The 22,051-nt window shown below is 38.4% G+C and overlaps 1 protein-coding gene across 1 annotated transcript in view; it reads right to left on the bottom strand.

The window, feature by feature from the left end:
• Positions 1-224: 224 nt before the first annotated feature.
• LOC139735086 (ATP-binding cassette sub-family C member 9-like) overlaps positions 225-22,051 on the bottom strand; it is a 32,970-nt gene continuing 11,143 nt past the window's right edge. The window contains exons 7-31 of the mRNA XM_071645859.1: positions 20,882-21,044; positions 20,216-20,256; positions 18,866-19,240; positions 18,262-18,411; positions 17,196-17,274; positions 16,600-16,705; positions 15,264-15,362; positions 14,129-14,294; positions 12,301-12,438; positions 11,643-11,862; positions 10,848-11,068; positions 10,181-10,341; positions 9,983-10,052; positions 9,179-9,336; positions 8,498-8,590; positions 7,709-7,811; positions 7,169-7,282; positions 6,551-6,662; positions 5,722-5,849; positions 4,873-4,951; positions 4,401-4,509; positions 3,884-3,987; positions 2,822-2,955; positions 1,805-1,867; positions 225-365 (exon numbers count right to left, since the gene is read on the bottom strand). Coding sequence (XP_071501960.1) covers positions 225-365; positions 1,805-1,867; positions 2,822-2,955; positions 3,884-3,987; positions 4,401-4,509; positions 4,873-4,951; positions 5,722-5,849; positions 6,551-6,662; positions 7,169-7,282; positions 7,709-7,811; positions 8,498-8,590; positions 9,179-9,336; positions 9,983-10,052; positions 10,181-10,341; positions 10,848-11,068; positions 11,643-11,862; positions 12,301-12,438; positions 14,129-14,294; positions 15,264-15,362; positions 16,600-16,705; positions 17,196-17,274; positions 18,262-18,411; positions 18,866-19,240; positions 20,216-20,256; positions 20,882-21,044 — 3,327 coding nt within the window. The remainder of the gene's footprint in view (positions 366-1,804; positions 1,868-2,821; positions 2,956-3,883; positions 3,988-4,400; positions 4,510-4,872; positions 4,952-5,721; positions 5,850-6,550; positions 6,663-7,168; positions 7,283-7,708; positions 7,812-8,497; positions 8,591-9,178; positions 9,337-9,982; positions 10,053-10,180; positions 10,342-10,847; positions 11,069-11,642; positions 11,863-12,300; positions 12,439-14,128; positions 14,295-15,263; positions 15,363-16,599; positions 16,706-17,195; positions 17,275-18,261; positions 18,412-18,865; positions 19,241-20,215; positions 20,257-20,881; positions 21,045-22,051) is intronic.

Here is a 22,051-nt window from a genome sequence, read left to right as displayed (position 1 = left end):
TATTGAATCCTGAGAGATATTGTACAATCAATCTTGTCTAAAATATCACGTAACAAAACATCCATTAGACCTTTTCTATTTTTTCGTCTTTTTTTTTTTCTTACGGCAATAGCAGAATGCTGCACGTGTTTTGGCAATTGTTTGGGTCGTGACAAGGTGAGCAGTGTGATGCGAGGAAATCTCCAAGATAAGTATCAGACTCGCTGGTGTATCGATTCCCTTCGCTACGTTCGTCCGGCCCTCACGAGAGATGAAAATAGTCCCGACCTATTCTGGAGTAGCTCCTTTGGCGTACCGTACTCTTCCACTGTTCCCTTGGCAAGAGTGATAATCTTATTCGATTTGATGATCGTGTTGATGCGATGCTAAAAATGAAAGAAAAAAGAAGATCATAGTAAAACCTTCTAATATCTTCAAAGGGATGTATTTCTTGGAATGGAACGGTATATCATACGTATAAAGGACTGCATGACAATAGGGAAGTTAAGGCACGTCAATCATCCATGCGATCTAAAACATTCTGAAGAGTCTAGCTCAGATTTTCGTGGCTAATACTACAAGTTTTACGAGTGAAGCTAAAGATAATTTTGTTTCCTCAAGGCGATTGTTCAAAACATTATTGACACTTAAGGCTACATAGCAGAACAAGTGGCATGAAAGATGTGAGGTGCCCTTTCATTTCGTTTACCATTTCGGTGTAAAGGTTGCCGAGTAATTGCATATTTTAAAAGAACATAGAACTTTGTTGCTGTTTTTGTAATTGAAAAGGGTGTCTTTATTTTTTGAGAGAGTTTTGTAGTACAAGTCCCTCTTCAAGCGCATCAATTCCCTCTTCCGATTCCAATGTTCAGCGTGTGGGCTTTTCCTTTCTTTCTTTCCATGATTCTGTTGTGCCTTATTCCTTTCAATGGTATACCCTTCTGTCAAGTCATGTCAGGTTGTTGTGTTTCTCCTGTCTTGTTCCGTCCTGTCTTCGTAAACAAATATTTTCATAAGAATCCTTTGAGTGGTTCACAGTATACAAGCATGCTTTTCTGTGGACCTCTCAATTCTTTTTTTTTTCTCCAAACATAACTTTGTATTTTGCCTGTATGCATGTATGATATCATTTGTTAACCATTATCTATCATGTAAAGTTGAATACATGCGTATGCTATAATTCCTGATTTATTCTGTGTTATGTTTTCCAAATGTTATGTTTTGCTGAAGAAAAAAAAAAGAATGAAAATAAATGAATTAAATTCAAATAGGAATTTTCGAAAAGTATAATGCTTGATGGACTGCCGCCATATCCGTCGCTCCGACACTCCTATGTCCCCAATTTGGAAACCGCACTTAGGACAGAATATTGTGAGTAAGAATGTTTAAGTATAGTTGCATTTTGATCGTTGTCGAAACTAGACCTTGCTGTCATGTCTCACATTACCATGTCAGGAGAAGAGCTATATAACAGAGAAAAATTTTGTCCTCTTCTTGCAGAAATTTTCTTGGCTAATTTTTTTTTTCATTCATTAATCTATTTTTCCATTTCTAAAAGAATCGTATAGATGATTTACAGAAATTGAATACATAAATTACATCACAATACATTATAAAAGATAAGTTTACAGATTTTTTTTAAGTATACGGAAATGTTGGAAATGGACTCATACAAGCATTTAGAAGACTACGAATGATTGATTCTCAAATAGCAGTATATACGATATGTCTTCCTGTTGTTTTTCTGCTATATTTTTTTATAGTTTATTTGGTCGTGAGAATGACAAAATAATTACATGATTGATAAATTGAGATGTTTACTTACTGCAATTGTGAGGACGGTCCTATCCTTGAATACATCGGCAACAATCTTTTGGAGATCGGAATCCTGCGCAGAGAAAGAATGGGCAGTTTGACAGTAAAACTTACAATAATTGTTTGTTCATCATCAAATATATTTTAAATAAGCATATTTATTTCGAAACGTTGATTGGAGATGGTCGGATTACGTAAGAGTGGTGGGATTACGTACTCCTGTCTGACTGTTTTATCATATTAACTGTTGATGACAATATAACACTGCTAATTGTACCCTATTTTATGAAGTAGAAACAGCTGATTGCTTTTCTTTTAGTTGTTTCCTTTGCTATTTTCACTGTTGGGAAGGTGAAATTGTTTTACAGAATTTCCGAAGCAGTACTTAAGCAGCGGAAATCGATATCGAAAAAAAAAAACTCTTTCCTTGGAGTTACCCACCAGTGAAAGAGAAAATTCTCTTACATCTTAAGGCCACCGCACACTACACGATCAGACTGGTCTTAAAGTCTTAAGCCAAGCTGGGTCTTAAGACCAGTCGTACGACCGGACACCGCACACTATACGACCCGACTGTAAAGCGCGCGCAGTGCGCACTGCGTGCGTTTGCATTTTGCTGCATTGTGAATGGCTGAAAGCTCACGACTGGTCGTAGAGATTCAACATGTCAAATCTCTACGACTGGCGCTAAGACCCAGTCGTACGACTAGAAAATGGCAAGACTATGACGTCACACTTCTAGTCTTAAGGTCTTAAGACCGGTGAATCGGGGCAAAATCGTGTAGTGTGCGGCGGGCTTTACTCACACCTATACTCATATATTATGTTTCTGTGATGCACTGTTGTAGTAATGGCCTTCAAGGAGGGCCATGGGACATTATTTGCGGTGAATGGCAATTAATTTACTGCACATTTACAAGGTATAATTATGCTCCTCATACTTTTCTTTCAAAAATGGAAAAAAAAAAGGACAAGTGAATACTCATGACATTGTGTCAGAATCACGACGCAGACACAGAAAACTCACAGTTTCCACATCGATGGAAGCGGTCGCCTCGTCCATCACGAGAACGCTAGACTTCCGGAGGAAGGCCCGCGCTAGGCAGAACAGTTGCCTCTGCCCAACGCTAAAGTTTTCACCTCCCTCTGCCACACAAGTATCTGTAGCAACGTGATGGTATTAGTGCTAAAAATAATAATGCTGATCATAACAATAACAATAAACAATAATGAAAAGAGTTATTATAAAAATAATGATAATAATGATTATGAAAATAATAATACTGATAATAATAATAATAATAATGATAATATTATTATTATTATTATTAACGTCATTATTATTGTTATTGTTATTATCATTCTTATCATTATCATCATCATCATCATCATAACAATCATAGTAATAATGTTTCTAATAATACTTATTACTTATATAGAGCATGCTAATCTCTCTCTTGCGCTTTACAATTTAAGCCATCTTTGGTTATCAAAGTTTTGTACAAGAGTATGTCAGTAATTACAAAGTATAACAAGGGAAATTATATAAAGAACCAACAATACAATAATTGATTACAAAAGTACTGTTTAAAATAGATAGGTTTGTGGAGGTGGTTATGATGTAGTACGGACATAAACGGGTAAAGTACTCCAATGGGTGGGCAATATGACAGAGAAGGAACTTCGGCCGTAGTACACAGGGTTAAAACGGGGGAATAGATATAACATTATGTCATTGATATACAAATCTCCTTTAGAAAAGAAAAAGAAATTAAAGGGGCGCCCCTTTAGTTTTTTGTCCTTTTTTTTTTCAAGGAACCATCCTTGTCAGGCATGCTAACCTGGAAATATTGAACTGCACATTACTTAAATATGAGACCATTCTGAAGCAAATAATTTTCACACAACAATCATATAATGTACTCTTAAATGAATCCGCAATCCACAATCCACTAATCAGGTACAAGCCATCCCCTTTAAGCCCGGACAGTTGCACCAGAAACACATCAAAAGCTTTGTGCCCCGAAGAATGTACTTTGATTATTTTGTTGAGATAATGCGCCAACTTCAAGTTATTCTTATACAATACCTAAACCATGTTCAAGACCCTTGACCGTCTCTTTCATCTTCGAGATTTCCAGGGCGCACCACAGATCAGCGTCACACTTTTCCCCTGCCGGATCGAGGTTGGACCTACGAAATTGAAGAGTAAAAAAAAAAATCATTGACACAACCTGGTGTCAATTTTAGATCTACATAAGCAGAAAGCATACTTTCTCATCTCAATATAAATATGACAGGCCAGCTATTGATTGGGTCTGGTTATAATCACTTTGCTATGATATTTTCAATTATAAAATCAATTCAGATTTGATTTGAATTGAATCTGTAATTGATATTGTTTTCTGACAGTAAGACGAAATAGGAAGTGACCAGATTAAGTTGTTCTACATGGATCTCTTCTAAAGATCGTCATTGCTGGGTAATTAAAACACTACTGAAACATCTGATACCAGTGTAAATCAAGCCAATGTTAGAAGACGCACTCCAAGCCCATGGGACTATAATGGCACTGACATGCTTGTATAAGGATCATTGTCACTGACCTTATTGTGCCGGCGAATAACACAGCATCCTGGGGAATGATCGATAGTCTTTGCCTGAGTGTCTTGAGAGGTACGGTCTCGATATCAATACCGTCGATTGTAATCCGGCCTGGAATTTAAACAACAACAAAAAAAGCCCAAACGATAAAAAAGTGACATTTTTATCAATTCACAAGAATTACAAATCTTCGTACAATAAAGCTTAAGCAAGATATACATACATATTCTTTTTTTCTTTAAATGAAGTAAGTTCACTCGAACTTTTACTGGGCAAAATATCTGATCTGGTTTCCGCCTCCAATGCCTAAGTAACATGTGATTATACTATATTATTCTCATTAAAAAAGTTCATTCTTAACTCTATGTTAGAGTTGATGTTAAAGCCATCGATACCTAAAGTTGTTGTTTGATTCGTGGAACTATACTGTTATTAAAGCACTGGATTTTATACTAGTTTTTGTTTCAGTCTCACCTTGGCAAGTCTCCACCAGCCGAAATAATGCCAAAGTCAACGAGGATTTTCCACTTCCTGATCGGCCACATACTCCAATCTATGTTTCAACAAAACACATTTAACATGCTTTATCTTCATTCATCTACACAGGGTTAAATGAATTTCCTGACACACATCGGCTGAATTCATGTTTTCTGCTAAACCATGCACACGCAATTTTATCTGAATGTCATTACATGTATTACCGTCGTGTCACTTATCATAATCACCCATTATTTTCCCTTCACCACATCCACATTGCTTTGACTTTTTTTTTGGGGGGGGGGGTGGTCCTTTCCGCTGGATAACTATGTACATGAGTTGATTGGGTCATGACTTATCTCTTGCTTGTTATTCAACGTTAAAGTCATGTTGATGGATATCATGTTAGAGTGTTTGTACTTTAATTTCGGGATTGAAGAGGCATATTGTTCGAAACTTGATGCAAGTAAAAGCGACATTGCATGAATAGGTTCCATCCATAATTGAACTGTCCCCGAGATATGGTGATTTGCGTTGATAAAGATGATAATAATATGGTCGTCTTAACCCAGGATCGACTCTTCGGTGTTGCCAGTGGTTTGCCAGAGGGTAACTATTATCACCCTTGGAGAGGACGTTTTGCTTTGACGTAAGCTTGACGGGATTCGAACTTGAGACATCCGATTGAAAGTCTAAGAGCTGTGTCCACTATGTCACAATACGATGTTAGAATAACGAAGGTATATAATACGCGGCTCATCAAGTTCCTGTACTACAGGCAATGGGTTAATGCATTGTCGTTTCAGTCCCATCCCCCCCCCCTTTCCCCTGAAGTGCAGCTCTTACCTTATGGCGGCCGTGTATCTGGATATCCACCTGTTTCAGTACCGGATCCAGCTCACGGGCATACCGGAAACTGGCGTCCTCGATGAGTATCTCTCCCTTAGAAGGCCAATCAGCGGGCGGCTCCTCACCTGGTGTGGATGTTTATCGGGGAAAATCGTCAGTCTACAGCAGTTTTTCTAATCACAGGGCCAGTTGCAGCAGGTGGCAATTTGTTTACTGGTAAGTCTAAACAACATGAACATTACATCATAACAAACAAATCCAAAGTACTGTAATCGTTATAATGGTTGTGATTATGAACGAAAGTTTTGCACTTGCTGATGCTAACAATCCATAATACAGCATGTTATGGGTTCCATATTCCCTTCAAATTGGTAAAACAGATAATTTATATATTCTAGCTCACTTTTAAAGGTACTGTTTACCATTGAGAGCAGTGATTAAAAAAAATGTTCGAAATATCACATTTGATGCAAATGTGTATAGGTCTGTTGTATCCCCAAACATTCTGGGACCATATAAAAAAAATCGTAATAAAGGCTTAAAATATAAGGAGATATCACTATCTTTCTCAATAAACCGTAATTGTCATGACTGTAGACGGTTTAGTCTCGAAACTTTTTCATTATTACTTTTGTTTACATTTTGTATATCTAACAATACGGTACTTAACATTGATTATACTGATTCAAATTCTTACATTGGATGTTTCTATCCGAAAGTCACATTGTAAAACCATTTTGAAGCACTAAAGCTGAGTCGTTTTTTTTTTTGTTTCATCTGCAAATAGTAAGTAATGCCTTTAATGCGAAATGTTTGTACAATGTACCTTCATAATTCTCGCGAGGCACGATGGCATAGTATCGTATCCTCTCGACAGAATTCATGTACAATTCCAGCTCGGAGATTGAGCGAACGAGCAAGTTAAGAGCTGACGACACCTGGAATAGAGGCATATATTAATCATATAATGCTGGAATCGAATTTGTGAAAAACTGAGATTTACTTTAAAAAAATAGGAGCGTGACATATCAAGCAACATTTAAACGTTCAACCCGTAAATGTCAATTTGAGCATAACATTTATTAAGATTGGCCATAAGAGTCGGGAGTTTAGCCCTCTATACTCAAACGGCAACCTGTTTGTGTTGAATATAACGGCATTTCAATATGGTGGTTTATAGGGTGAGATGAGCAGAATAAAGACTCTCCTTGAACTTCAGTGGCAAATATTATGTGGCTTGGATGAGATACTAAAGTTCAGTTGGTAATATTCATTGAATGCTTTAGCAGAGACGTGCACGTGGTTTCGATGGGTGGGCGTGTCTATTACACCAGTGCCTGGTTGATATCACACACACACACACACACACACACACACACACACACACACACACACACACAAACAAACAAACACATGTGCCTGGGCACATGGTGGTACAGCTCACCATGAGAGCGTAAGAGATCGCCAGACCAACCAGACTGGACTCCATACGCAGGTAGGCGGCGCCAAGGAGTGAGCTCAGTCCTGCCATGAGAACGATCACGGCTCCAAGCAAATCCTATCACGTGGAAAGGTGAGGTGAAAAAGTCAGCCATGCTTTATAATCTGATGTCCATTCATGAGCACCACTTGCAGAAGCAAAGACAAATATGGGTGACCGTTCTCCTTGCTTTTGATAAAACGAAATCAGTACTTGTCAACAAAATGTGTTCATATGGAATAGAACACTCTCTCACAAACATATACATATAAACATTACGATAATAACTGCATATATATATATATATATGCACGTATATAATATATAATCATAATTATAAAGACAAAGAGGGGAAGAAAAATATACTTTTGTATGAATAGGAATGACAGGACTGTTTGAGAAGTATTCATTTTCAAAATATTTTGTAGGATTTGCTCATAATATTTAGCGTTTTTGACAACATCATAGCTCTTTTTAGCTCAATGAAAAAAACTTTTTACATACAAGTCGAATACCCAGCCACCGTTCTGCAGCCAAAAGGTAGATAAAGCAAGTGTTGTTGGTATCAATGAGGTCGGATATCGTCTTGAAGAAGCGTCCTCCTGCACTGCAGTAGAAAGACAAAAGCGAAGTAATATCACAGTCTTGGGTGGAATAGAGAAAGGGAATTCATTTCTCTGGCGGATTGCTAAAGACAAGTGATTTGTCTATTTTCAGGTGTGTGTGTGTGTGTGTGTGTGTGTGTGTGTTGTTTGTTTATTGGTTTGTTTATTTGTTTGTTTGTTTGTTTGTTTGTTTTGATAAAAGCTGAGAACCACTTTAAGGAAGTTGTTATCCAAAGCAGTTCACAGCCGAAGATGTTTCGGAACAGGATAGTTCCCTTCAAAAGTATGTTTATAACATTTCACAGTAGTGCACGTGACGGAGCACAAGATAATGTATGAATTAATGATTTGGACAACATATTTACAGCATATTTTAGGTTCCATGACAATGTCGATTTAATAAGGACACTTATCAACTCACCATTCCCTAAAATAAATCGTATAATTCATTCTTTACCAATCTCAACCCCAAAACCTCCAAAGAGAGAGAGAGAAAGGGAAAAGAGGTAACTAATGTAGCCGATACTTGCAAACTGGAAACATGCCATACACAAACAACATTCAAGAACAAAAATTGTTATTGCAGGGACGGGATCGTTAAAAGATTGAACTTGAACTTTGCACTTGAAAACCTGTCACTGAAGGACACGGTGATCCAAATGTCACCGGGTCGTAAGTTCTAGCCTACCTGAATGCCCTGATGGTAGTCAGGCCCCCGAGGGTCTCTGAAAAGTGAGCGAAAATCGGCGATCGGCTCACGCTTTCCGTCCGCTGCAATTCTCTGGGAAAGAAAGGAGAGAGATAAAACTGACGATTATTTGTATACATGAAGCTTGTAGTCGTCATGCCATTATATAACACATCTTGTGAAATCAAGCATTTTGACGGTAGAGTGAATAATTCCCTCGTATAGCTGTCACCCATCCTATAATCTGTGGATTCAACTCTTCTTACTTTTCTGCATCATATTGTTAATCTGTCGGAGCCATTTTGGCATTACAGATGTGAATAGCAAGTTTTGATTGTTTGACACGCAGTCAAGTTTTTGTTTACCACGAGGCACTGATGTTATTGCGTTTCCAAACAAGATGCACTGTACATTGATACACGATGGCAAAGCATTTTATGCAAAATGTTACATAACAACCGCTGAAAATATGGTTTGTCATGTTGGATATGTTACACTGTTGTTATGCTTCATGATAATTATGTTAAAATGTGAATATCATTTTGTATGCTGCTTTGGAAAATGTTTTTCCAAACATGAACGTCGGCTTAAACGTCGGCATATTTTGGTATATATGCATAATGTGCTCTTGAGATTCAAGCATGAGAAGATAAGAAACTCCCAATCAAATGAAACAGATACCTCGCAGTTCTGATGTAGAATATGAGCAGTCCGGTGAACATAACGGTGACGGGCAGCAAGAAGATGAGGAAATACGGGTTGACAACGGCGTTGACAACGATTGTCGAAGCGGTGGTCAGTATGGCATTGGCTAGCATGTTGATGGTGATAAGTAGTCTCTACACGGGGAAAAATAACGGCAGTTTTCAAAAGTGATCATATTGCAATGTCGTCATTACATATCATTTCAACTATAGTCAAGAGCATGTGGGCATCTGACTGTTTCATGAACCTGACCTTGAGTATTGCATGTCATGTCATAAAAACAACAACAAACAAACAAAACAGATATTCTAGTGGCAAGTTTGTCCAAGTGCAGTTTTCCGCGAATATACCTCGCATTTAAATTGTTATTTAATTGACCTTCGCGTAGAGTCAAATAAAGTTTACAGTATAATTGGCAGGGATTTCATTTCAATCGTTATACTGACGACACAAAACAGAATTTCATCGCCTTGGTAGATGAAAATAATTTTGCTTTTTTCAATTTCAATTCAAACCAATATGCAATCGCAATGAGACATTTGAAAACACAATTACACAAAACAGTACAACATCGTAATAACGGAAAGTACTCTGAACTGAAGTACAATAGACAACTTTTATGGCAATTTAATACCGAATAAAAACAGTTGCCCATGGAGGGGACTGCTAAAAAGCAGGCTTTATAGTTTGCAGTTTCCTCATTAATTTTGAAAAAGATCATCACCTCCATATGGAACAAAAATTTGACATTTATGATGGAATTAAACGGCTGATTCTCACCTGGTCTATTAATCGAGTGTCGAATGTGAGGCGGTTAAGAATCCGGCCAATCGGAGTGATGTCGAAGAATCTGGAATGCAAAGAAATCGAAAAAAAAAAGTAATTCTTAGCAGCTAGTATATCAAAGATGTACGTTGCGGGAAGAGGGAAAACCCCAAAATCTTGGATAGCTCTGTGGTAGGCGGCAAAATACTCTACCTCATTGGCACTCTGATCAAGTTTTCCAGCAGGTAGAAATGTATCGTTTTTGCAGCAGTCAGGATTCCCGCGTTGACCATGAAGTTGAAAAGAACCTGGCACACAACGGTTGCTATGGAGAATGCAGCAAATCCGATGACGTAGTCAGTTTGATCTCCAATCTGCAAAGGAGAGGATTCAAGATTTCATAGAGCCGATTGCTAACACAAAATCATTTCTTGTCACCTAATCTATGTGCTTTCTGAGCTCCTTGTTTGTAGTTTGAAATATAAGCCAATGTCTATAATAATTACTTCCATGCAGGAGTATTCTTCATTCTTCAAGTAGAAATGATATATTTACCTTAAACCATGAGAAAGAAAAATATACCAGCGCCATGACTGTAAGCTGATATTCAAACAGTCCTGAACCAATCATGATTCTTACAACTGATATCCAAACAGTCAAGAACCAATCAGGATTCTTACAATAACAAACACAAAACATGCCCCTCTCCTCTTTCCCCTATCCCCCTCTCCACTTCAAAAATCCATTATCAGTTGATACATGTTCACTCGCTTACAAAACATGGATGAAGTGGATGAAATAATTGGGTTTTTTAGGAGGAAATGAGAGGCAGATTTCGGGTTTATATGAGAAGACACAAGAGAAATATCAAGGCATTTACTGTTGTGATGGCGGCGGTGGTGTTGGTGTTCATGCCGGCTTCTGACCACTCAGAGAGCCAGAAGTTGGTGGCGACCTGCAGGGACCCGCGCAGCACTGCAAAGGCAAGGATGACGGCGGCGATGACGTATCCCACAGATGACAGGTAGAAGACGTAATTGCTGAACGCCACGGCCCCGACATCGCGTTCTTCCTGTACGAGCAGGTTTTCGATTTCATTGCCTGTTGATAAAGGAGAATGTTGTTCTCGTTTTATTTTCCAGTGTAGTCTCCATAAACTCGTCTGTCCTCTTCACGTCGCACATCAGGGCGTAATAATGAATAACTATAAAGAGGAACTAGGCGAGCCTGCAAGCCTACCTCCATGGCCAGGGAAGTGGAAACCACCTCCCTCCACAGCCCTGGTATGACAAACACGAGTTACGTCAATACGGAGCGCGAATAAGTTACAACCTAGCACATGGGTTAATTTATCAGGTCATGTTCGACGATCTGTTCGTTTTCATGTTTGACAAGACAATGTTGCCAGTATATATCGTTTTCAACAAAAGTCATGAACTATATGATAACAAAGTCTTACGTTTCTTAGTTTATCCCTGACTTCCCCATCAGCACCTACACAGCCAGATATTGTGTTGGCGGTATCCTAGGAATGCTAGAGTGATATGATTGAAATACTTTAAGCAGCAATGTCAGTAACGTTTCCGGCTGGTTAGTAATCGTCATGCGTGGTGCTGGTGAGAATAATTATGAAAAAATGCATTTATGCAGCATCGTTGAGGTTTATTCGTGATACCTCGGACGGACTCCACGTTGCTAAAGATTGAGATCTGTCGTGAGCATTGTCTGAAGAGTTTCTTCCTCTCCACCTCCGTTGTGCTCACTCGCTTGTCACCGCCAGACTCGCTGGCCTTTCGGACGGCTTGCTGCCACTGTCTCTTCAGCTCCGGGCAGACCTGGGCTATCTCGTCGCTCGTGCCCTGGCACTTCACTTCGCCGTCGCTCATGTAGATGATCTGGTTTTTATTCCACCACGTTTATTACGGCCAATAAAGAGAGGAATTTGTACACGTCATTGGAAATCGGATGGAATGACACATGTGTCAAGTATTTTATCGGAGAAAATCTAGAAGTTTTCATTCAGATCTACACATCTTCGGGATTGGGATTAATTATCTGTTGTAGAAGCATGAATAAAAAGGATTCATAGAATCTTAAGAGCATTTATGTTATTCAGGTGACTGAAAAGCAAGTAAAAGGTATTTTGATGTATTCCGTCTCTTTTATCTATTTTTGGTACGGGAGTGATTGAACACCTAATGGTAAAAATAACCAGGAACTGGCAGAGTACTGACATGCCTACCATACTACCCAGTAACATGTTTAACAGATTACAGGCATCCCCTCCCTTTTTAACAGTCATAAAAATTCTACATCATTGGCAAATATCCCACCTTGTCTGCGTACGGTAAATACTGCAGTTGATGGGTCACAAGGATGACCGTTTGATGGCGCTGTCGAAGTAGCTCTTTTATTCCCTTGTTGAAGAGATCAGCGCTCACATGCATGTCAAGGGCCGAAAGCGGGTCGTCCTGTAGACGTAATGTACAAGATTTACATTCAATGCAGACGAGAGATGAGACTGCTTACTCAGTACACACGAAACCAGACAAATAGACAGTTAGAAACAGCAGAAAAAAAAAATGAAAGGTACACATTTCTGTCTATGTTGAACAACATACACAACAATAACAGCAACACAATCATTGATGCGGGACAGGAAATGCTCCTTGTCTGAGTGCAGACGATTTAGTTTTTGTTGTTGTATTCTTTTTCTTTCCTGCTTCTCATGATTTGTGAATTTGCACTGATCTTCTAGTGGCAATTATCATAAAGCACGGATGTACCTCACAATTCATGTGCGGGCAAATTCCACGCCTTTTGTTGGCAGAAAAGTATTTGTATGGAGACAGCTGTTTCGTTTTCCCTTGTGGTCAAAACGTGCACTCCTTGTGTAAATTTGTCGATAGCATACGATCGCCCGATAAGAGATGACACGTGATGTATAATAGCCCGATGATAATCGTGAAGTAGTGTGATGAAAATCATTTCAAACGCGATAACCATGATGACTGAATGCACTATAGAATTAAAGGGATAGTACAGTTTTGGTGGAGATGAGAAATGGGTTTTTAACTTTTTGCGAGATACCAAGAAAACACTTATGATGTAGTACAGAACATACAATTTTAAGAGGAATTCAAAGTTTATTTGACCAAAATCGGGTTTGGAATGACTGAAACATCAAAAAACAAAGTAAAACAAAGCGATCGTAATAAAGTGTGGGTCCCACACTTTATTAGAATCGCTCTTTTTTTGATATCTCAGCCATTTCAAAACCAATTTTCATCAAATAAAAGTTGAATTCCTCGTAGAATTACATACTCTTTCATATTTCATAAGAGGTTTCTCATTATCTCACCAAACAATGTTAGAAACCTGAAATTAGGTCTCAACCAAAACTGTATGATCCCTTTAATGTTGCTGTCTTTTGCACCCTTCTTCAGACGAATGTTTACATTGAAGCAGAAAATGGAAGTCAGCACTTGGAAGATTGGAATATTGCAATGCACTTATCCTACAAATAACTTCCGATTTTGATATAGATTGTTTGCAAAGTCATGGGGCTATGCGCACGTCGTGTGAATGTTACCTCATATTGCTATCTGGATGACGCTGATGGCTCTATGTAAAGCGAACATTTCACTTTACACGACTAAGTAGTATGATATGTGAGTAACTCAAATTAAGGTTCCATAAAATCACGAAGCTAATAGGTCACTTTATATCGGTAAACATGGATATTTTCCTGTTAAGGACATAACAACAATAATTCTATCCATCTTAACTTTATCAGTGTATTTCAATACTTGGAATGCACTTCGCATGCATTGGTTATTGCTGTGTTTCTGGTAAATCTCCAGCAAACGGTCTTGGGCAAGCCTAGTGTTACAATGGTATACGATTTAGATATGTTTTTTTAAACTGGTCTATTCATATATGGACTGTGTCTTAAAGGATACAATAGACACCGACATTTATCTCCATAAGAATTGAATTTGTTCTCACATTATGCTGTTATGAGGTCGTGTCACTCGATCAGTCTTTTAAGGGGGCGGATTTACCTCTTTTGACGTGATAGTGTGGGGCACCTGTAAAAGCATTTAATCGGATTGAAAAGGTGTGAAAGATGACGCAATGCTCAGAAATGACTGCACTCACGAGAATGACGACATCGCTACGGGCGTACATTGCTCGCGCCACGCTAACTCGCTGCTTCTGTCCACCGCTGAGAGTGATACCCTTGTCCCCCAGTTCGGTTCGGTCCCTTGCGGGAAGCATGTCAATGTCGACGCCCAAGGAACACGCGCGGATTACCTTCTGATATCTGACAGAATGATGTATAAACGAAAAAGAATAACAACAAAAAGAATTAAATCATCTATAGAACGTAACTATTTTGTCGTCCATGATGCGTTTAAATACTATGTCACTCCATGCTTTCAGTTAAGGCGCATGTTCATTCCTTCGTGTAGATTTACATTTACCGTACATTGTAATAGACGGGAAATACCATTCATATTTGGTATTTTAAGATAAGACATTGATTCCTTCTCTGAAATCATAATTTATAAGATATTCTGCTGCTCGAAAATTGTAATAACATGGTCACTTCAAAGTAAATGATATCTCCAGGAAAACACAGATATATCATAGAAGCTGATTCTTGCAAATTTGAGGGAAAAAATAGATAATTTGACAGCAATCATTTCAATTCCGTATGTATCTTAGTATCACTGACAGTAATGTCAGTCATTATGAGTTCTAGAAGAGAAAAAGAGGAAGAAATTAATTAAAAACTTATTAATTTCTTGAATATGCATGAAGAAAGTAATTCCTCTCTCATTTTAAAGGGAGAAAAAAGAGAGGGAGATATCGTTCGGAGTCAGAACTGTGGAAATATTTCCAGATAATTCTGTAATCTGTACAGAAGGTAAAAGTCAACAACAGTTGCTGTTTTGAGATCCCCTTGCATAGACAAAGGTCAAATATTGAGAAAATGACATTCGAGCGTTCCAATTACTCCCATTATCCATACTCGGTTAATATGAGTTGTATTGCATCGACCTACATTCGAATGACATGGGTGAGTTTAGACGCGCTTATCGAAATCGACAACTGGTAAAACTTGTGAAAATACAAAATATTCATAGGGCCTACAAAGATTGTACGGCACCGACAATTTGTTAACAACCAAAAATGAGCAAGATTCGTTTTATTAGTATGCAAAAACAACAGAGAGAGAGAGAAAAAAGACATATATATGATTTCAGTGTTGTGGTTTTTTTTTTCTTACCTGTTGTTTTGCATAGTTTCCCCGAATAGTACGTTCTTCCTGAGGGAGGTGTTGACCAACCAGGGTTTTTGGGGTGCGTAAGCCACTCTTTTTATATCTCTACACGGGAGAAGGGAACAGTGTGATTTACATACATCCTGATGTATCATTACCTACCTAGTGAAAGTGCGAGAAAAAAAATGTGTACCAAGGATAGGGATTTTCTACTGTCGTAACCAACATTTCAGTCGCAATACGGAAATGTCTTTGTATTGTTCAATATCTTTTTGACTTCAAGTGAGTTTAAGTGAGCTTAGTTCGTTTTTCAGTACTTCCGGTTTCGTTAAGTTTCACGAGCAATACTATTGATCAAAATCTATAAGTGACCTTGCATCACTAAACCAACAAAAAGTCCCTTGGTTTTACGCGAGGACTCAAAATAGTTGAAGTGAGTCATCCTAGTAAATCTTTAGTTTCTGTATTGTGTGAAGGAGCAATTTCTCTTTTACATTATTCTGAAGTTTTGGATCACTATAAAGCGATTGGGAAATCGCGCTGTTAGTTGTTTTTGCGGGGAACACTTTCTGTAGAACAGTGATTGGATATGTCGAAGAGGACCATTTCGATTTCACAGAGCACGGCTTAAGCGCTTAAACTGTCGAATTTTATATAGACCCTATATACTTCAGAGACTCTTTTCTCAGTAAACACTTATTTCCAGAGTGTGTGCTTTCTTTCCTATTGAATTGAGTTGCACATCTTTTTAAAGTTTAAAGTCTGCTCGTTCAGAATCTGCCCTTTATTAAAAGTCCATGTCTGGCGACTTTTTGTTGGTTTTGTGATGCAGGGTCACATAAAGCCTTCATCTAGTTGGCTAGACCAAACAGCCTCATGTACTATTACTTGATAGCTCTTCCCGTTGTTAACGCTTTATTTGGAGAGCTAGCAACAAAGAAGAGCTAGCAACGTATACGCTAGCAAGCCATTGTTTAGAATAAGGTGGTTGGGTTATATTCACAAATAAACATCCTTCAACACTCAAGATTGTCATTATTTTGTTTACACGAAGTCATAATCATTTTGCTCTTCAATCTTATCAGCCCGTCGTGACAATTAATCAGTCTGATTCGTGGAGTTGAAAAGAATAACGCTCCTCTATAATTGAAATACATGGTGGAGTGATTATCATTTTTTTTTTTTTGCATTTTCTACAACAAAATAATCTTGTCGTCCACACACATTTAAAAAGACATTTCCTGATAACATTTAGCTGTTGGTCATGTATTGACAAGGACATACTATACACATACCTATTTGGTATTAATAACGTGATTTACCGTTTCAAGCAAAGACGTACTTGTTAAACTGGACAGATCCGGATACAGTCGTCATCTCCCTCAGAATGGCTTCTACCAGACAAGATTTACCGCTTCCTACGGGTCCACAAATCAGCGTCAATTTACCTGCACGGAGGAAGAACAAGGCCACATGATTGTTGACAGATAATTATGAACACTATTGTACAAGGCTCTCTATACACTCCCCGCTGTAATCTTGTGGATTTTATGACTGACAAGATTCAATGGCATATCATGGCAAAACTTAATTCTGTCCTTAAAAAGTTCAAGAATCGAATCGTTTTTATAAATCAATTAACCCATACTATTTTGTTGAAACCTTTTGAAAACGCACAACACTCAGTACAGCATTATTTATGTGCATAAATTACGCACATGTATTGCGCAATTACATGTTAATATAAAATGCAGGCATATATACGTATCTATCTGTGTGCGTGTGTGTGTGCCAATCTTCTATGGCACCACAGATGAAAGTTTATATACATATAAACATATATATATATATATATATATATATATATATCCATGTGTGTGTGTGTGTGTGTGTGTGTGTGTGTGTGTGACTGTGCGTGTACACAAATCAAAATCATACCTTTCGGGAATTCCACGTTGATATTTCGAATATCGGACTGTTCTGATTCCGGATCCCATACAAAACTGCCATTCTTAATCTGTCAATAGAATAGAAAAAACTTATCACCATGATCACAAGATAGATTGTCAAGAGAAAATAATGAACGTCTGTAATGAATTAGAACAAACACACACACACACACAGAGATTGACAGGAAGTTTGGTCAAAAAGTTCGACGAGGAACTGGGAAATGAAATGGAAAAGCCAAGCTTCCATGTGGAAGGAAGTCTTGAAAATGAACTCCCTTTTATTAGAGCGTTGGGAAGACATCTAAGAAAGAACAGCTGTGTTTTACTTGTGCAACCCCCGTTTGAATGCAGGGTCCCATTTTGTATTGTTATTCTCTTTGAACCATTTATCGATCTCAAAAGGAAGAGCATATGACGTGCTATCGAACTCCGTTGTGCTCTATTTGCTTTGACCTTTTCATCGAAGTAAGCATATCGCAAAATGATTACTTAGTATTTCCCAATTTGTTCATCTTATCATCTTTCGAGCTATTCTTTCCTGTTCGTATCATTCATTCTTCCAACACCTCATGTTTTGGTGACACTTTTTTTTTCTTCAATGACCCACATTTGTTTCAACCTTACAAAATGATAGGGGCGGATTAGATAATAATATCCCTTTTTCGTTAGTAGCCGGAGGATGTTGCCAAAGGTACAGCAGAATATTTTTATCCAGCGTGGGTGCTTGTGTGTGTGTGTGTGTTTTATTTATTTTTTTTTTTTTTGGGGGGGGGGGTTGTTTTTTTTTGGGGGGGGGGGAACAACACTCCCTTCCCCTCACCAACCCATCCCCAACTTTGCAGAATCTTAATCTGCAGAATCTCGATCTTGTGTGTATTTTTATTTCTTTCTCGAGTTTTTCAGGGTTTTTTTTATTAAAAGTAAAAAAAACTTGTGTCTCTGTGCCTCTGTGTGTGCCCTCCCCTCCCCATCGGTTTCCGGCACCTGCCAAAGACAGGTGAAAGAAATCAGTATTATTGGAAAAGATCCAAACTGAATGAAGTCTGCTATCTCACCGCGATAGCTATGTTGTGAGGAAGGTCCACCTGTGTTTCCGGCACGCCATTGCTGTGGTTGATGAGGGAAGCTATGCAATCAGCCCCGTTTCTCTGCCTCTCCCTTTTCCGAAACATAAATTCTTTTACCACCGTGTTTACATGGTTCTCCTGAAGAGAATGGGGAAAAAATGAAGAGAAATAATGTAGTTGAAACAAGCTACCGTATTTCGACGAAGAGAAAAAAAATAACAACAACACATGAGAGAAGTACTTTCATATAGACCACTTGATGTGTATCTGTCATGTAACACTGGCATAATTTGCAACATCTTTCAATTCAAAGTACTGGCACATTTACCAGTGTCAGGAAAAGGTTTTTCTTAGTGTTGTTTTATTTCAATTACCAATCTCAGAAAGCATGATTAGAATCTTTAAAAAAGACTACAGAAGGACAGAACATGTTCGGCATTTAACAATTCAAAGGAAGAAGTACTTCGCGGAATAACCTACGCCAAGTGCCATTACTTTAGTCTTTTCTATGTTGTTGCGACAATTTTCAACTGTGGGGATGAATAAATATGATTACATATAGTCTTACGATGTGCCCGTGATAACATCATACCAGAAACACTTCATCAGGTCCGTCGACCTCGCAGTCACTTTCGACAAGGGTGTCAAGGTGCGGTAGTCCTTCTAGGCCGAACGAGCTCTTCGGTGTGCATCCTTTGCTGCGGTGACCCCTCACACCTCCGCCGTCTGACCCCGCCGACGTCGTGGACGTCACCCGGGATGGTTGAGGCGCGATGCCGGTCTCGACCTCCGGTGCCGAAAGAAAACGCGCAAGGCGCTTGGTGCTGGTGCAGAAGTTGACGCTAAGGTTGATGAGGTACGGAAGGAGGAACAGAGGAGCCGTGACCTGGTTGAACAGGGCCAAGCTGCTGAAGGCCTTGTCGGGCGTTAGTGGGGTGCCGGTCAATGGCGTGTAAAGGGCGAATGCCTGTGGCGTGTCGAAAGGAAAAGGCGAATGATATGACAGCTTTTCGAAATGTGAGGATCAAGGAGACCCGTTCTGTAAAACGTTTTGATTGATGAATGGTTTGCTCAATTAAACAAAATGGTTGTTCATTGAGTTATGACAAATATCAATCTTGCAATCAATAACCACTCTTTATAGTACGGCGCCAAAGAGTATACTCAGTATGCCTTCTGGATAACAATAGACCTATAGTCGAGTGATATGAATGCTGAACAATACCTTCTGTTGACTCAGTTAAATGGAAGACGTGGAATGATTATACCTACTTGATCAAGATCGGATGGATTGCTTTACTTTGACCGGTATTTCAGTTTCAGTTTATTTAATTTGTCCGTTTGTACAATAATAAAAAACTTAATTGAACAAAGACAACTAAACTAGAATATAAAAAAATCAGTGATAACTAAACTTTATGAACAACACATTTATATAGACATACAGGTATATTTTAACAACACATTTATGTAGACATACGCCAGGTATATCTATAAAAAAAAAAAAAACGTATTATTCGTGTAAACATTTACACATCATAAGGTACAATTGTAAGTGGAGCAGACCGTCATTCATCTCGAGGAGTGTGCATACAACTAGAATGACTGGGATGATGTGCTGTTTGATTCATGAGGGAGGCCGGATCTGCATCCCCCAAGCACAGAAGTTTAGCTTCAGATATATAAGTCACAAATAATTAAAGAAACAATATTATGCATAGTGTATCTAAACCATCATGTCTTTCAACACGATGCATGTCATGACCGATGTAAGAATTTGAATGACGTTTGTTGTCTGAAATTCTACTAAAGAAATGTAATGGAAATGTACTACTGTATGTAACCTCTTTCCGTATGTGATGAAGTATTCAAAGCTTCAATATTTTACCAAGTCTGCTGTATAAATAAAGCATTATTGAATGGGTTGTGAATATTTACTTACAATCAATGTCACGACAATAGGTGTTCCAGAGTTGATTGAAACTGCCGAGGATTGAAAAAGAAGTGTACATTCCTGTACGATTAATCATCATTCACTGCCAGTGCTGATGTCGACATAGAAAAGTATGCTCTAGATCACGTATACCAGTAAATCCGGAAACATAAAGGAGCGCACGAGAAAGGTTTCAGAGGCAAAAACATTTTCATGGCATGGAGTACGTTAAACATTTCATTTGCTAGGTGAAAATACATGTATTGCAGAATTTGCAGCATATAATGCTGTATTGATTTTAGATGCTAAAACAATAGGGTAGCTAGTCCGGGGAACAGAAACAATAATTTCGAACATTGTGAATGACATAGTGTTCCAACGTGGTTTAGTGCTCCATGAGTGCCAAGTGTAATCTGTTTATATTCATTACATTTTGTTTTTCTAAATAAGTTGGCAACCTGAGGGGCTAAAATGATTTTATGGAATTTGAATAGAAATCGTCAAAATCGTCAAAATTCGTCATCTTTTCAAGCGTAGAAAACACTGATAAGAACATAGATTGGGTTGTTTTGAAAAACTCTTCTTTCCTATATACTTTCTATCTAAATCTATTTCCTTCCGATTTTGACACTCCCTCGGAGAGGAAACTCAAACAAGTCACAGAATTTAACTCACACGTGATTGCAAAGAGGATGTAGAGCTTCAGTAGGTACCGCAGCTCTCTGTTACGTGCGGCTTTGATCGTTTCGTAGTACAGGAATTCCCAGCCGTACAGCTTCAAGTGCCTGATTCCTTCTAGCATTTCGTTGGACCTCCTCAGGCGAGCATCAGAACTTTCCTTTGACAATACAATTCGCAAAAGTCAATGTCTGGCATTGCAAGCAACCTCTTTAATTTTAAGAAATTGGTATATAACATACTATGACCCTTTAGAATGAAAGATTCTGCCACAATCACAAACAGCCCGTGAAGAATAATGTTTATTCAGGCAGGCGGGCTACTTCGAACGCATGATTTGTGAAGATATTCAGCAATAATTATTCAAAAGCACTTACAAATTTAAATGAAAAGGTGTGGAACGCAAAACTTTGCATGATTTCACGAGATACTTGGTAGTGATATCGGTCAGGGTCCCGTACTAGTGTGCAAATGCGATGCGGTATCATTGTCATTATTCAATTATAGGTTTATATAATATTTTAATCATGAATTAATGGAAAGGAAATCACATCCTTGGCATCTAATTGATTCAGATAATCAATTGTTCAGTATCGATGACCGTAATGTATTTATCATCGTCATAATCAATGAGAAAAAATACAGATTTTTTTTTGATACTTCATGAAAAAAAATGGGAGAACGGTGAGACGATGACATCAACACCACATCAATATTCAATTAGTACACTGTATATAGTGTTTTGACTGCCATCACTTTTTTCGAGAAAGAAAAATGCAATGCGATTCAACGAAACTTCTTCCATTGACTCGATTACAGTCAAGTGGCGTGTACATGGCATTTTGCGTTCATACTTGAGGAAGGCCAATGATTACTTAGCTGAGAAGAACCAACAGATTATCCAGTCAAACGACGCTTTTAATTGCTTCTGGTCTTTGTTTCGGGAGATTGTATTTGGTAAGACAGCTATGAATTTATATGTACACATTCCATTCCCACGAACTCCCCATCAACTTGCTAATCATGTCCCACTTTAGCTCAGCTATTCATAGTTATCCAACCAGAACTTCTACAAGCATGCACTAGACAATCCAAGAACAGCCTTTGCCCACCGATCCATACGACATATTGCTTGTCCTGACATCTGGAATTCTCCTTCTCGTGAAA

The sequence above is a fragment of the Diadema antillarum genome, unplaced genomic scaffold (assembly GCF_040938485.1).
Source record: "Diadema antillarum isolate AM-2024a unplaced genomic scaffold, OU_Dant_1.0 seq00000563_RagTag, whole genome shotgun sequence".
Classification (NCBI taxonomy): Eukaryota; Metazoa; Echinodermata; class Echinoidea; order Diadematoida; family Diadematidae; genus Diadema; species Diadema antillarum.
This window is presented reverse-complemented; position numbering and strand designations above follow the sequence as displayed.